General features: G+C 39.2%; 1 protein-coding gene across 2 annotated transcripts in view; it reads right to left on the bottom strand.

The window, feature by feature from the left end:
• The window catches only part of kif6 (kinesin family member 6), a 67,656-nt gene that overhangs the window by 28,358 nt on the left and 23,478 nt on the right, over positions 1 to 15,820 (bottom strand). For both annotated transcript variants that reach the window (XR_010664670.1, XM_020648022.3), the window contains exons 10-12: positions 12,590 to 12,693; positions 8,502 to 8,607; positions 4,302 to 4,461 (exon numbers count right to left, since the gene is read on the bottom strand). Coding sequence is in view for 1 of the 2 variants with exons in the window: in XM_020648022.3 (XP_020503678.2) it covers positions 4,302 to 4,461; positions 8,502 to 8,607; positions 12,590 to 12,693 (370 nt within the window). In the remaining variant the exon portion in view is untranslated. The remainder of the gene's footprint in view (positions 1 to 4,301; positions 4,462 to 8,501; positions 8,608 to 12,589; positions 12,694 to 15,820) is intronic.

Below are 15,820 nucleotides of genomic sequence, written 5' to 3'. Positions count from 1 at the left end.
CAAATGACCTATAGAAGCCAAGTTCTACAGAGAAATATGACTGCTCCTCTGGCCTCTATGTCATTGTTTCATACAAGTCATTACTTTAAACTGATGTTCATGGTTTTTCCATTATCAAGATCTTTGGCATCTGATATCTCCATTTATGCTGAACACTACCAAACACTTCGAGTACGATGATGATGAACATTTCTCCTGGGGGTTGCACATCAGATCTGTGGGCTGCTTCACATGCCATGCACTCAAAACTGTGGTCAGAGTCAGCGCACAATGTGCACTCAATCTCTCCTTCTCATCTCTCTTGTCAATCTCCATTATGCTGTCTTAAAACGCAGACATTACAGGAAACAGAGAAAATACCTTTTAATTACCACTGCTGGCAAAGCGAGCAATGCCAGTCCTGACGGTGCCACAAATTGCTGCTGCCAAAAGCAGCATTCTTTATGATAATTAACGTAATTAGATGTTTTTTGTCCGTCTCTATAGATGATAGAATTCAATTAAAGTAGAAGAAAGTTTAATCAGGAAAAACAGGGGTTGGTAAGTTTGAAATAGAAAATCCACCAGCTGTATTGTTAGCTTCTTATGTGGAATCAGAGCAAAGCAACTTCATCGGGTTAGCAATAAAACCAACAGTGAAATGACAGAAACTGCAGTTCCTTGAATGTCCACCTGATGCTGGTTAAAATGAGTCAATCCCCATTGACCCTCATATCCAATTTAAGATCACCATTAAAAGTGTTCACAGCCAGCAGCAAAAACAGTTTGGTCTCCATAGGCCATTGTTCAATTCATGACAGATGTTTTGGGTTGAATTTCATCAAGCACACCTGTTTGAATTATAGAAAGCCTGAAATATACTAAATTCAGACTGCTGCCTTTGAGTAACAGTTGTGTGATGTATCTGTCTGCAGTACTTCAGCTACACACAACTGAACCTTGATGCCTTGATCGTGTTTTTGGTGTTGAAACTTATTGGAAGGATTTCATGCAGATAGTCATTCAAGTCATATATGATCGTTAAACTTTGATAACTTAGCATTTATGTTAGAATATTTCTGCACTATCTGTAGTCAACTTCTAATAGGGCTAAGCATTATATCTGAATCTGTGTAGTAAATTAGTATTTCGGGATGTAATAGAGAAATGAGTCTTGATGTTATTAACTGGTTAAAGGAAAGTTTGATAAAGATCCACGGTGTAAGTGTTGTGTTGTGTTAAGCTTTGTGACAAAGAACCTATAACACATGAGCAGCAACAAGAGCAACAACAAGAAAGTCTATGTTAGGAAGCCAAAAAATCATTTTCTTTACATCTCTGAAGATGCTTAAAACTCTTTAAACTTTGAATAAGTCTTGCACAAAGTTCCTGATAATGATCTGACATGTGTAACTGTTGACCTCTTATGAGTATCAGCACTCATCATAAAATCACAGAAAATATCATCCAGAGCAACAAAATCAAGCTAAAGAAAATATCAACACAGTTACAACTGAATGAAAATTAAACTATTCGTGCTCCATGTAGCCTGGACAAGCCTTTTTTTTTTTTAAATTCTGTTGGTTTTGTATTCCATCCATACTTTGGTTCCATATAAATAACCAACAGTAGTTTTATGCAAAACATCTTTTTTTGGGGGGGGTCAGTTTATAATGTGCAGTGCAACTGAAAAACACTTGATTAGAGGCAGTTATCCAACAGTTACCAGAGAAAGGCCAATGACAATGTCAACTCCTGCAGAAAGCAGACATTTGTATCTTTTACTTTCCTTTAATCTTAAAATCTTAATTCACTGATGAATAATCAAATGCAAAACATGTCCAATCAGCAGGAGACCGATTTAGGACATTTCTTTCAATCAGCACTGATTTGCAGATATCCAGAAACAGCTGGCAGCTGGAAACAAACATCTTCTGGTTGTATCTTTGTTTGTTGTTCATTTGAAATTCGGTACATTTCTTTATGGTTGCAAAGTTCTCAGATAAACGTGCTGCACAGACGAGTCTTCAAGTCAGTTACCCTCGGTCTAACAAAAATAATCTTCATGGATTGTCGGAGTGGAGGTTTTTTTTTTTTTTTTACAAATTTGTAATCACTTTTTGATGGCCAATAATTATAATAACATTTTATGATTATCAATCTCAAGGAGTATGGTATGCTTGAAAAGAGGTTGTAAGAAATGTTCTAAAATGAGCTCCAGTGAGGTATATGATTTAGATCCAATGCTCAAATGTATTATGGATAGTATTTGGTATTATTTAGAGGGAATTGGATGTTCTCCCTCATTGCAGCTCCAATTTATGAATTATTGTCGAGTCCAAGCACGTTTTTACAAAACGTTTTGGCCACAGTAACAAATTTCGAGTAATTCTGAGGGCATTTTAACGGGCGAAACTAATGCATGTGCAATGTTAAGTGTTTTTTAATTCTCCTCGTTACTCAGTCGTCATGTTAGTGGTGGATGTGATATCGCCCTGGCAGAGTAGACTTAAATGTTACCAGGTGCCCCGCTCACCACGAATCAGCCGTGCATGGGGGCAGTGGGTAAGGATGTATCCTTTTGTTTTACAGTTAGCTCTCACATAATTAACTCTGTGTGGACTCGTCGGTCTGGGAACTGATGACTCCTGGTAACGCTTTTAGCAGAGTAGGAGGGGGGCGGAGTTGAACAGACATGGAAACATTGTGATTAGCGGATACAGGCTTAAGTTGTAGAAAAGGTCTGAGTATAGATAGTTATAAGGGCTTTGGATGGAAATGACATCAGCCATACCGGCTTGGTCAACCCACACTATAGTATTACATGCTGCAGACAGACCACCCCGTCTGAGAGATTGACAGTTTAGGCTACTTCAACTTTATATACAAACTGCACAATGGAGGAACATAAAGGCAATATGGTCAGTGGAGCGTGAGCATTACTGGCCTGAGCTATGTGCTATGAGACACGCACGATACCAAATTTTGGCATCCCATTTACATCCAATGACAAGCAGTGTATGACATTTGAGAGGAAAAATCTACAGAGAAGTGAGGATTTCACATTATAGATGCTCAGTCCAAGAAACACCACGGTGAAATATCTGCATGATAATATTCTGTTTATTTTGGAGCGCTGAGGTTTTCGTGGCTAAATAATCAAGGAGACATCTCAATTTTCCAACTAATGTGCTGTGATGTAATGACAAGCTGCAGCAGGACTGGCTGAGGGAGGAATAATCCCATAAAGCCATTAGAAATATCATACTCGAAAGCAAATACCATAATTATGATTAATAGAAATGATGATGAACTGCCGTCATTAGATGAACGTCTTTCTGAACGTACACATTGAAACCACATTTCTGTGTGTGATTTCGGGGGCCACTTGTGATGAATGCAAGGCTGCGTACATTTCATATTTCATATGCGTATATAGAAACACTGTAATCCTACCATGCAATAACACAGGCAAGTTTACTTAGGAGCAATTCCTTTCCCCTAATGACGATTTTACTATCAACAGTAGGGATGATTAAGCTGTGAAGCTGGATGCTGATACACATTTCAAGAGGAGGTGAAACCTACCCTTCTCTCTTTGTTTTTGCAGATTTGTCCCCCCATGTCTATCAATGCACAGTGCAAATTCCTACATACACTACGGTCAGGAAGAGTGAACAGTATAAGGCAGTCTACTCAGATTCTTAGCCTGATGATATTAAACAGACATATTCTGTTTGTAAGACAAGTTACTAATCCAGACATCTCAGGAAAAAAAAGTTGGTGTATTTATTTTGAATTATGTCAATGACTTGCATAAACAAAACGTATTCTGAATACAAACAAAGAAACGCTTATTCAGCAAATGAACTAATCAAATATTGTCTAATTCAAACAAATCATAAAACCCTCCTCCTAAAAAAGTAGAATGACTGCCTCATGGTGTCAGGCCAAAATAATTGAAAGATTACAGTAGCCTTAGAATAAAAGGCAATCATTAAACAGGAGGTGTTGTACCATCATGAGGTATAGGAGGGACATTATATAAGAGAAAGTCTCTCTCCCTCTGTGTGTGGAGTATGCTATCTCACAATAGCAGAAGAACTAACAGGTGTGCACAGGGGAGACTAATCGAGTGCAGATGACTTTGTTCAATCACTGAGATAAGAAGGTATCTCTCCTGAGGTAATATTTGTGTTTCAGTTTGTCAACCTAAGAACATACCTCTGGTCACTGGCAAGGTGGCGTAATATGAAAAAAACCTTTATTTGGTAGAGGCTTGATCTGAGCTGAGCAGCATGCTGCACCATGTAAAAGGATACTTATCTCATTATCCCGTTGTGTCAGCATCTCCTTGCATTTGGTCACTTCTGCCGCACTGTGACTGACGTCTTCAATGTCTTCTCTCTTCACGGTGGCTCCTGGTGACTCTTTGTCATCACTGGGCTTATCTCCTCCACCTCGCTGGTACATTATCATTGACTGCATAAAAAACAAGAAGAAAATGTAAGTGGATAAAGGAAAATAATTGTATTTATTAAATGTTGTCTTTTGCCAACAGATGTATTATATGGTTCATACTTTATGACTAATTCAATGATTCCAGAATTTCTCTCTGACTTTTCATGACTGACAAAGCAAATCAGTGCGTTTTACAACCTGTTATTAATCATATTTCGCTTATTAAACTTCTACAGGAAATTACAGACTTCTCTCAGTTGTCTTTGCTGTTGAGAATAAAAAACATAAATAGTGTTAACAACAATGTGATGCTGAGGATGTAAATTAGCCTGGAAACACATCGCAGTGTCACCTTAGAAAGCGATGGAAAGTCTTTTAAATTCCATGAGATCCCCTGAACACAAATGAAATTCCCTGTTTCCCTTGTCTGTAATAAAGCTCTTTAAAGTTAATGATAATCCAGGTTTCAGGACAGGTGGTTAAAGGATTGAAGGTTTTTCCCCCCACATTGAAAAGAGAACTGACATGAAACATAAGGAGGGAAAAGACTGGTTGTAGACAGTGCTACGACTGAGGTCGTAATGTGTATTTTTCTGGATCACTTTTGGCGCTATATTAAAAACTGCTGCCTCTAGCTTCTTAAATGTCAGGATGCCTTTATTGGTCTTTGATATTATTGAAGAGTCTTGGTTTGGCTTTGGGTTTTAGAAGTTTGCTCTGGGAAAATGTGATTTTATTTTATTTTATTTTATTTTTTTATTACTTTATTTTACCAGGTAGTCTCATTGAGATTTTGTAATCTCTTTTTCAAGAGAGACCTGGGTACATCAGTGGCAAATAAAATAATAAAAATCATTGAAGTAACAGACATCAAAAGTACAAAGTAGATGCATGGCCAATACACACAAAAACATCATACAAACACATTAAAAGTCAAGTCAGGTGTCCAATGCAGGGCTATTAACTTAGACAACTCCCAATTGATTTAAATTCATGCTCTTTCAGCATCCCTTTAAATTCCACTAGAGTAACCAGATCACTCAGACGCAAGTCAGTCTGTAGTGTGTTCCAAGAAGAGGGGGCGGAGTACCTAAAGGCCATCTTACCTAATTCTGTGCGGACCATAGGTACAGATAGCAATAACAGGTCAGACGAGCGTAGACTATAGCTACTGATGTTGCATACAGTGATGTGTCAGAGCTTTGCAGCCAGTCACGAACCTCAATGCGCAATGATACACAGCATCAAGGGGTTTCAAGGTGGTGGGAGAGGCATGCATGTATTCATTGCGGAAAGAGAGCCTATTGTCCAGCCAAATCCCTAGGTATTTATAAGATTCTACCATCTCAATTTGGGAACCCTGAAGTGTGTGAATACCAATAGGAACATTGTTCCCATGGACCATAAAAATAAAAGACATTTTGTTCTTTCAGAATTTAATATAAGCTTGTGATTAATGAGAGCTATCTGAAAGGCATCAAAAGCTGACTGCAAAGTTTTAATAGCTAATTCACAAGAGGCGCTGGTGGCATACAGTATTGTGTCGTCTGCATAAAAACGTACATCAAAATGTGGGGAAGAGAGCACCATGTTATTTATATACAAAGAAAATAAAAGTGGACCTAAAATGGAGAGCTCGATCTGATACCTTCAGCAACAACAGCTTGAATTCTCCCTAAGAGATAATCATAAAACCAGTTAACAGAGAGCTCATCAAATCCTATAGAAGATAGCTTATTTATTAAAATGCTGTGGTAGACAGTTTCAAAGGCTTTGGATAAATCAATAAAGAGAGCAGCACAATGTTGACGGTTATCAAGACGATTAACAATATTGTTTATTACAAGTGTTGCTGCTGTGATTGTGCTATGCCCTGTTCTGAAACCTGACTGCTGAGTTTGCAATATGTTGTTGGCCACCAAGAAGGTCCTTAACTGAGAATTAACTAAAGATTCAAGGATTTTGGCTAAGCAGCTTAATTTTGATATAGGGCGATAATTATTTACGTCACTAGGGTCACCCCCTTTATGTAAAGGAACAACTTGAGCTGCCTTCTATACCTTTGGGATTTTACCAGAGCTAAATGTATCATCATCTTAAGTATTCTATGAGTTTGACAATTCTATTAAAGTCTGAAAATAAGAGGGGGAATAATTGATATTTAAACTGGTGTACATGATCAATGATGAAAAACTGCACGTTGATGCTACATCTGAGGGCTGAAATGATAAATTTGGACATGTTCACTCTGGTGTTTGAGCATCATCCTGAAACAAGGACATGTTAAGTTTTGAGCATGAAAGATGAAACCAGCATTAAAAAAAAATGATCAAGAAAGAAATCTAATTGAGACCATATCCAAATGTCTGCAGAAACTCCATCACGGGTGATGCTTAGAGGAATGTAAACCAAACAGTTGATAGAGTGAGCAGGTCATAACAAACGGAGGGAGAGATAAACAGATGTTACAGAGGGGTCTGGATCTGCGTCTGAGTGATGCTCAAACTTTAACCAAACCAGAGCGCACAGCAGTGTTTTCCCTACGCTCACTGAGCAGCAGTGGGCCATCAGCTGCTGCTTGGCAAATTTCAAATTAAATCTATCACCAACCGGACTTTGCTCCAAAACAAATAAGTAAATCAAATGTGTTTCCTATTGAAATTCAGAAAAATACATGCAATTGGAAACTTTTTCCACATAAATCTCAACACAAAAACAAGTGTCTTGGGCATAAAATAAACATAACATCAAGCAACAACTATTTGGAAACTACACAGGAAACATTCCTGATTTAGGGTGGTAGTAGGGGTGGGGGGTGGGGGGGGGTCTATCAGTTCCAATTATCCATGTAGAGAAATTCTTCAAAAGGAAGGATTTGAGAAGTTCGCCTTCTCAAATCCTTCTCTAACACAAACAGTGTTGACTATTCTTCTGGGTCATATTTTTATTTTATAATAAGGCTTTCATGGTGATATAATTACAGACTGTAGTACCTGCTGTAGTGCTCTGTGTTTGTTTTTCTGTTTTCCTGTTTGTTCATCTTGTTCACCCAAATGTTTTTTGTGGTAAATGGGTTGATTTTACTAGTTGATAGGTTGGTTTTACTGGTTGATAAATTGGATTTACCTAGACTATTTAATTAACCTTAAATGGCTGATAAATAGTGAATTCGTTGAGTTGATTTAAATGTGCTTTATAAATAAACCAGACTAGACTTGAAATACTTGTAATGAACTTGTAATGAATGAGTGATTCAATGACTTTAATAATCAGCTAAATTATCAGAAAGACTGACATTCACATCAGAATGAGATGGTCAGATGTTTTAACAACATTCTTTTGTTTTGTGCAAATTATTCGAGAGATCTTCACATTAACAACTGCATGTCACATTGCACCGGCCTTCTAATTAGATGGCAAACAATAGCAAAGAATAGCATCACGTGTCTAGACTTAAGTCAGGCCGTGGGAAAATAAACAGTGCTGGAAGAAGTTGTCTTTTCTTTTTCCAGCCAAAGCAACTTCAATAAGGTTTGCATTATCTAGCTAAATAACAGCTAGACCTGATGATATGATCTTACTAATTACCAGCTTTACCTGTGAAGAGGATACAATAATTTTTATGTGACAGTTACCATTCAAAGAATTATTAACCACATAAATGTGGAAAAGGAAGTTTTACTTGCTTCAAATGTAAAGCTAGTACAATCTGAGGTCAGTAGAGGGAGCTATTTAGGGGAGGTAAAGGTTAGTTGGTCATTACTGAGCTGATGGATTTATCATTTCTGACACTTTACTAATGGAATCAGTGTTTCTTGGAGCAGTTCACTATCACACTGAAGACACAACTCAAGCACAAACAAATTAACAGAACCTGAACAGGAAGTGTTTTCTCACAGCCCACTAGTATGGTGATGGCACATCGATCTGGTCATTGAAAGAAGAGCCAACACCAAACCAAAGGAAAACATAACAATGAACAGGTGCAAAAAAAGGAGAGGTTATATGGGATGACATGAGTTCAGATACTGTACATGGAGAAACTCCTGTTAATACATCACCTTTAGCAGGGAGAAACAGCACTGGATTTTCCGCATGTCTGCTCCCAATGACAGTGTCACGTCTGGGTCAGGGTCCTCCAGAAAGGCTTTGACTAACTCTTCCAACCTAAACACAAAGACACAGACAGAGACACACACGCGCTTACTAACCTACCAAAGTTGAAACCAATGCCACATTCCCTGTTAGCATCCTTCTCTCCACACACTCAAAAGATCTATATCAGGAGCGCGTCTCCTGTTTAAAATGAGGGTCTGGTCAAAGCAAACTATTTACTCTAACGAGTGCTCCAGCTCCACTGAGCAGACCTGTTGATAAACTATAACTGAACGTTCGTCCAAACATTGGTTCTTCAAGCTCTGGATCAGGCCCATGGAAAAGACCAGAAGGCAACGGTCCAGACGGATCCAATGTAGACACGCCAGCGTGCGGTTTGTATTTTTTCCGCTGAAAAAGTGTTCAGAGTAGAAACACGCTAAGTTTACAAGACAAAGGATTTAAAACAAACGTAGCGGTCTTGTTTCAGGGTCCTGCAAGACATCAGTGGGTGTTTTGTGTTTCGTATTTTGACTTTCGAGGATGCCCTTCAGTGACAAAATTTCTATGAGAAAACAAGTCTTTCAAATGCAAGAACCTGATAGTTTCTAAATATTTTTGTTCAAGGTGCAAGTTGATATGTTTTCTAGCAAATGTAGCAAACTGACTTTATACTTGGGAAAAGAAACAACTGGAAATTGACTGCAGATTGTATGGAGATGGATTATGGGCACTCGAGAAAAGCACTCTGTTTGTGAACGACTGGATATGCAGGAAGTGCGTTTGGAACTGAAACAAACAAATTAACCAGGAAATGTGCCCTCACTCAGCACTGGGGATGACTCGACGCATAAACCAAGGAGGAAAACAGCAACAACAAAAAAAGACAGCATGTCCAGTGAGTTTGGTCAAAACAGGCATCATTAAAGGCTCTGTGTATTATTTTTGACCACAGACTAGTGGGAAATCGTGGATAATAATTAGGCTGAGAGGAAATAATAAAAAGAAAACAGGACCGGGGGGCCATGGGGTGGTAAATACATCAGCACTGGATGCTGATGAGCCATGTCTGAGGTGGATGAAACCTCAGGCCTGATCTCTGGCCCTGACTGACTGGATCTCTGTGCCAATTAAGTATGAAAACAAATAAAGCAGCTCTGGTAGAAAGAGTGTCTTGGGAGACTCCATTAGTTCTGGTCAGGCTTCAGTGAAAAAGGCTTCAACCCCGCATCCATCCATATCTAAGAGCATAAGTCATGTAGGCACTTCAGGCAAACCTCAAATATTTTTAGATCATAAAACACATTTGCTCAATAATCTTTGGGTTGTTTTTGTCCAGCAGACACACAATTAGAATCCAGAAAAACTCCCTGTGTTTGTGTCTGAGGCGTCTAAGGCCCGCAGTATTACACGTCTGGACTGTCCTGAGATGACTGCCTCACCTTGGAGGGCAAAAAGAGCTGCGCAGAGTGGCGGCCACTACTGGACACACCATGGAGCTGCAGCACAGGCTTTTTAGTTTTCCATCTCTTCAAAACGATGCATGTTTACATCACCTGACAAGCACAGAAAAAATCAGATATTGAGATATACTGTGCGACTCTTCTATAGCACACCAGACACTATTTCAATCACCATAGCAACAGCAGAGTCCTTACCAGAACTTCACTTTGGTGATGTTTACAGATACATTTTTTCAAGATTTATTTTTGGGACTTTTTGTACCTTTAATGGAGAGACAGGACAGTGGATAGAGTTGTGAAATCAGGGAGAGAGAGAGTGGGTAATGACATTCGCGAAAGGAGCCACTGGTGGGACTTGAACCTGGGCCACCCGCTTGGAGGACCAAGGCCTCCATACAGGGGGCGTGCGCACTGTTCACTGCGCCACCACCTTCCCATGTTTACTGATATTAATTGGAGAATCCTTCCTTCTTACTCTACAGCAGGATGAAAGTCTACAAGAGTACAGATAGCTTACTGTATTTTTGTTTTTGCTGGGTCAATGATTCTACTGTTTGGGAAGTGAAGCTCAAGAAATTCATCATCAGATCATGGTGAGTGCTTATTAGCTAACTTTAGCTAGTAAACATTAGCTAAGAATCCAGAAGTATCAGGTTCACTGTCAGCTGTCACTTTCAGTTCGTGTTCTTGGGCAGTACTGTTCATAAATAGTAGGGGTTTTGAATCCATGGCTCCATGAATCCAGAATAGTTTTGAATCAAAAAATAGAGAACATTTGTGACCCCAAGAATCGAATCCTGAGACACCCAAAGATTCCCAGCCCTAGTAAATAGGAAATAACATTTTGCTCAAATTGGCACAATGTTACGGCAGGATTAGGAGAAGTCAGAGTGTTTTATAGCATGAATGCACGATCTCCTCCTTACTGGGTTTCAGATGAAATTCTTTAGAAGCACAACCTGGGCTTGTCTTCTTGTTTGTTAGTGCATCACAATAACACAATTGAAATATAATCTAAAGTCTTTCATTCAAATAATCAAAAACCAGTTGAAACATGTACTGTAGGTGGCAGCAGAGATTGAAAACTTCTGCGTAGCATACAGCAGTAGGAAGTCCTTTCTTGCCTGCCAGGTGGGATGTTAAAGAAGTGTGTGATGTCATTTAAAGCTATGAATCGGCCAACCATTGTAAGGACTCCTGGGAGGTCCTCTGGGAGTTTTTTGATTTAGTTCAGGACTTGGAGGGAGTTTGTTGACTCCCCTCATCTGTTACCTGTAAATCTGTAGATAGAATCATTTGCCAAAATATCAACTTTAGCTTCAATGTATCAGGTGCACATCCCCCAATGGGCCTCTCTTTACTTTATAATGCAGGTAAAGCGTGACAATAAAAAACATTTTCCATATCTGCTTTGGCATTCATGCAAATATGATGATGTTAAGGACACATTTAAAAAAAAAAAACTATTACAGTGTTGTGAGGTCGGCTTGTCGGTGAGTGAGGTGAAATGAGGTGAAATGAGGTGAGGTCATACTAAACAGACATTTTCATTGGCAATATGAAGCTATAACAGATTAACAGGTGTTGGATTATATGGTTTTTTTTGTAATGGGCTAATATTAAACTTCTTTTGCTGGATATATAATCAAGAAAACAATGCTTGAGTTGATTTAGGAAAGGTGTCATCACAGTTTGTCCAGCAGAACAAACTCCAACTCCACGCGTTACAATCCTCTCAGCTCTGTCTACAACACATGAAGCAGAGCACCAATTCTAATCACACTTTGAGCATAACTTTAATAAGTTAATGTAAAATAGCTACAATTATTTGTTTTAAAAATACCTCTGGAGTGTCTTTGCATGGAGTGTCATGACGGCCAGAGTTCTGGTCCGACCTGTGGCTGCTTTCCCGAAATGAATTTCCATGTCACTCCCCACTCTCTCTACTGATTTCCTACTTTATCCCCTGTCCTGTCAAATAGAGGCAAAATTCTCCAAAATAAATCTAAAAAAAAAGAAATTCTAGTCAATTGTCTGAAATATTGTTACTTCAGATATTTCCATTGTGATATCTGTTTCAGTCTCAGTCTGAAAACACATTTGTTAGGCTCTAGTATTAGCAGAGCTCGTCACAGGATAGTGCAGACTATTCCAGAGAAATGGAGCTTGGTGGTCAAAGGCTGGACCACCAGAAGAGTTGGAGTTAATTTGTGAAAAAGTTAAGCAACCTGCATCAAAGCAACATTAAGGATGCAATACAAATATAGTGAGAGATAAGGCGTTCACAACATACAAGTGTGTCAGTCTTTAAAGCATTATAAACAAACTGGTGAACTGGTAGCCACTGTAGAAAAAGCAGGACTCTTGTTCTTTGACCTTTCATTGCTGTCTTAAGTGGACTACAGAAATATGATAGACTGTCGTCTAATCTTGATGCAATGAAGGCGCGTGAACTAAACAGCTGATTTTGATTGATGGGAGCATATTTGACTTATTTTAGGAAGATGACATAAAACCTAGATATCTTTAACATGACAGGAGACTAACTGGATGTAATGAACATGAAACTGAGTAAACAAGAGGTGGCATACTTCTGGATCTCCTCCACCGTCAGCTGATCGCCCCTCTGCTCTCCTGTCGCCATGACGAGTTCTTCCTTCAGGGACTGGATCTCTCTCTTCAAACGTGTTATTACCTGAAACGCACACACACACACAAAAAAGCAAGGTTAGAGGTCAACTAGTGTCATACAATGTCAAACAGCACGCTTCAACATATTTTAACAGTCTGGAGAAGAAAATAAACACACACAGACAAGCACACACAGACAGCGGCTATTTCGCTGTTGCCAACTGATGAGACAATCCTTCTGAAAATGATCTTGCGGCTTATCTTCCTGATGCATTCTGAGGACAAACTTAAGTGATTCCAGACGACTGAACGCTCCAGCGAGAAAACACAGGAAGCCAAATATAAAAAAAAATAAAAAATAGAATTAAACAGCTACGGTGGCAAAAAAGAACGTATAAAGCCCTCTGCTGCTGTCTGTCCACACGTGTTTGGTTTAGGACCGGCTCACTGAGCCAACAGGCAGGTTCCCAATAGTAACCACTGTCCGTGTCTGGTTACGGTATTTATAAAAAAGCAAATTATATCACCACTTCCAGACATAGTTTCTTAAAGACAGACTGAGATAGCAATCTCTGTGAAAACAAAAAAACAGTTAGAGCAAGCATGTCTGTTAATGTCAGAAATTCTCAGAGAAGAGACACAGTCGTATAAACAGCCTAGAGCGTCATCCCACAGATATCTCAAAGAAGTTTGTTCTCTTATACGAGCACCCGCACAGGCAGTCACTTTCATGACAGAGAATATGACATAAGGAAATGAAGGGACAAACAAACATGACAGATTAGGAAAACAACAGTACAACTTTGTGAAGCCTTACTCTTTAAAGCTGCAGTGAAAAACTTTTGGTTTGTGTGGATTTCGGTGACCCCTGTGGACATAACAGTATGTCTTCTCTGTTGGCGGATTTTTTCCTGTACATGTTTAAGTAATGGTTTTAACATAATAATCTCATCCTGCTTTCATTTAACAGTCAAATGTATCACTCATGAAGAATCTTTGCTGTGAAATGATGCACGGTGCTGTTAATCACTTCGTCTGACACCTGGGCTTAAAAATAACTATTTAGAAATTGCCTTTATGCAGATTGTCTCATTTGCTTCTGTTGTTCATGAAGAGACATCAATATTAATTTCAGTCCGTTTTAAACACAGGAGCATTCAGAAAACTGTGACGCATAATGATGCATGATGATGCATGAGATGCTTGCCTTAAACTGTGTTTGCTACAAAAGTCCATGCTTTGTCCCACCTCAATATGACCTTTTTTAGTAACTTAACATGTTAGTAATCAGGTACAAGTCAGGGAAAAGATCACTGAATCAGCCTAAGAATCCAGAGGTATCACAACCACATTTAAACGATCTAAACTTGTAAAGGTAACAGTAGGCTACTGATAAATAAATAAATGAGTTATTTATTAAATGAGCCTGTCTTTGGAGCCAGCCAGGTTAAAGTTGGCAGGGACCAGGGACAGGGTAGGAGTACAGGGTAGGGGTAGAGGGATGGGAGACAGGGGGACAAGGGGACAAGAGGACAAGGGGACAAGGGGACAAGGGGACGGGTAAAAGGGTACAGGGGACAGAAGACGGGGGATGGGGGGGTTGAAATTAAGACAAAATATTCCAGAAAGCTAAGTTATTTTTTAATTGCTAGCATTGTAGCTAACTGTCAGCTCACTAAGCTTGTGAGCATGTCATATTTATAATTTACCTCTTTAATGTAGCACAGTGTCATTGATTTGTACTTTTAATGTTTTTTCTCAATCTTGGAAAAAAAAGATTTTCTAATGCTCCAAAATGAAGAATTCAAATGTCAAAATAAAATTAGAACCATGTGCGGATTAGTGGCTCAAACTAACAGCTACCAGTGGACAATTTCTTTTATCTCTGGAGATAAGCATGTGGTTCCTCTATTCTCCTTTACTGAAGGGGTCCACGCTCAGAGAGGTCAGACTAAGTGGCCTCGTGTCAGTCTGGGTAAGGATTACACGATATCTAGCTACCTAGCACCCACAAGATCAGTCAGTTCAGATGATCGATGAAGTAGCCTTACATGAAAGGACGATTGATGTTGGAAATAGCAGCTCTTCTGAAGAACAAGAGTCATTTCAAATTGTTTTGAAAGCTTTGATCTGTGTTTTAACTCTCCATGAACATCAGGACATGTACTACTGGGACTGACTGATAAAAATACAACAGGCAAACTGAAACAGAAACCCTGGTGATATAAAAGCTGATGTTGTTAATGTAAGGCAGATGAGTTAAACAATAGCCATTAATTGTTCTCCACAACCCTAACCGAGCTTTTTAAATTTAAGTCTTCTGTGTTGGTGTGACAGCAGACTTTTTAAATGGGATTAAGTCCTAATCCCCCGGTCCAAACCAGGAGCAAGAGGTTAGAGGTGAGCCAACTTAACATGAGCAGCTTCTAGCAGTGTGCCAGAACTTGAACTTTAGGTGCTATGATTACATGTGAGTGGGGCCACAACCCTGAGGGGCAGACTACTTATAAAACTTATGATTTGATTTTTACTTCTGCAGGAAATTAAACAAGATGTTTGCTAGGCTTTGACTCATTTGCCAAACTGCTTGAAGAAACAGGAATCAGTCCAAGAACAGAAAAAAAAGACCCTTTTGAACATACGATGTCGAAGCAGAGACCTGTGATTACCGATTAATGGTGGAGAGAAAAGGCCAAGAGCAGAATCAGTGGATAGTTTAGTTATACAAAAGAAAGCCAACTCAGTTCAAATTAAATTCTGCATAAATCTCACCGCAAAAAAATAACAGACTAAACCACCAGAAATAACAAGTAGCAATTGTTCTTTTTCTTACATGACCCACTTCTGTCTTCAGTGTAAATCCCACTTTACTACAATCACTGAGTCTGACCACATCGCAAAATACTACAGCAGACTGAGTGAACTGTCTCGGTGGAAAAAAGTCAATACAACAGATAGTGTGCCTCAGACTCACAGTGGCACTGTGCTGTGAGGGAGCCACAGTTCTGTGAAAACTAAACAGGAGTCAAAGGTCAGACCCAAGTTAGAGTAGAAACCACTCTTCTAACAAACACAAACTTCTGACAGGAAAGTCAAAACCCGTCATCAAGTCAGACATGCTCAACTCGAGATGTTCTTGAGGAGAAACAGACCTGCAGTGCGGTTTGGGTCGGGTGCCACTCAGCTCAGTG

The sequence above is a fragment of the Labrus bergylta genome, chromosome 18, assembly GCF_963930695.1.
Source record: "Labrus bergylta chromosome 18, fLabBer1.1, whole genome shotgun sequence".
Lineage (NCBI taxonomy): Eukaryota > Metazoa > Chordata > Actinopteri > Labriformes > Labridae > Labrus > Labrus bergylta.
The sequence above is the reverse complement of the archived record's forward strand: the minus strand, read 5'-3'. Positions and strand labels throughout refer to the sequence as shown.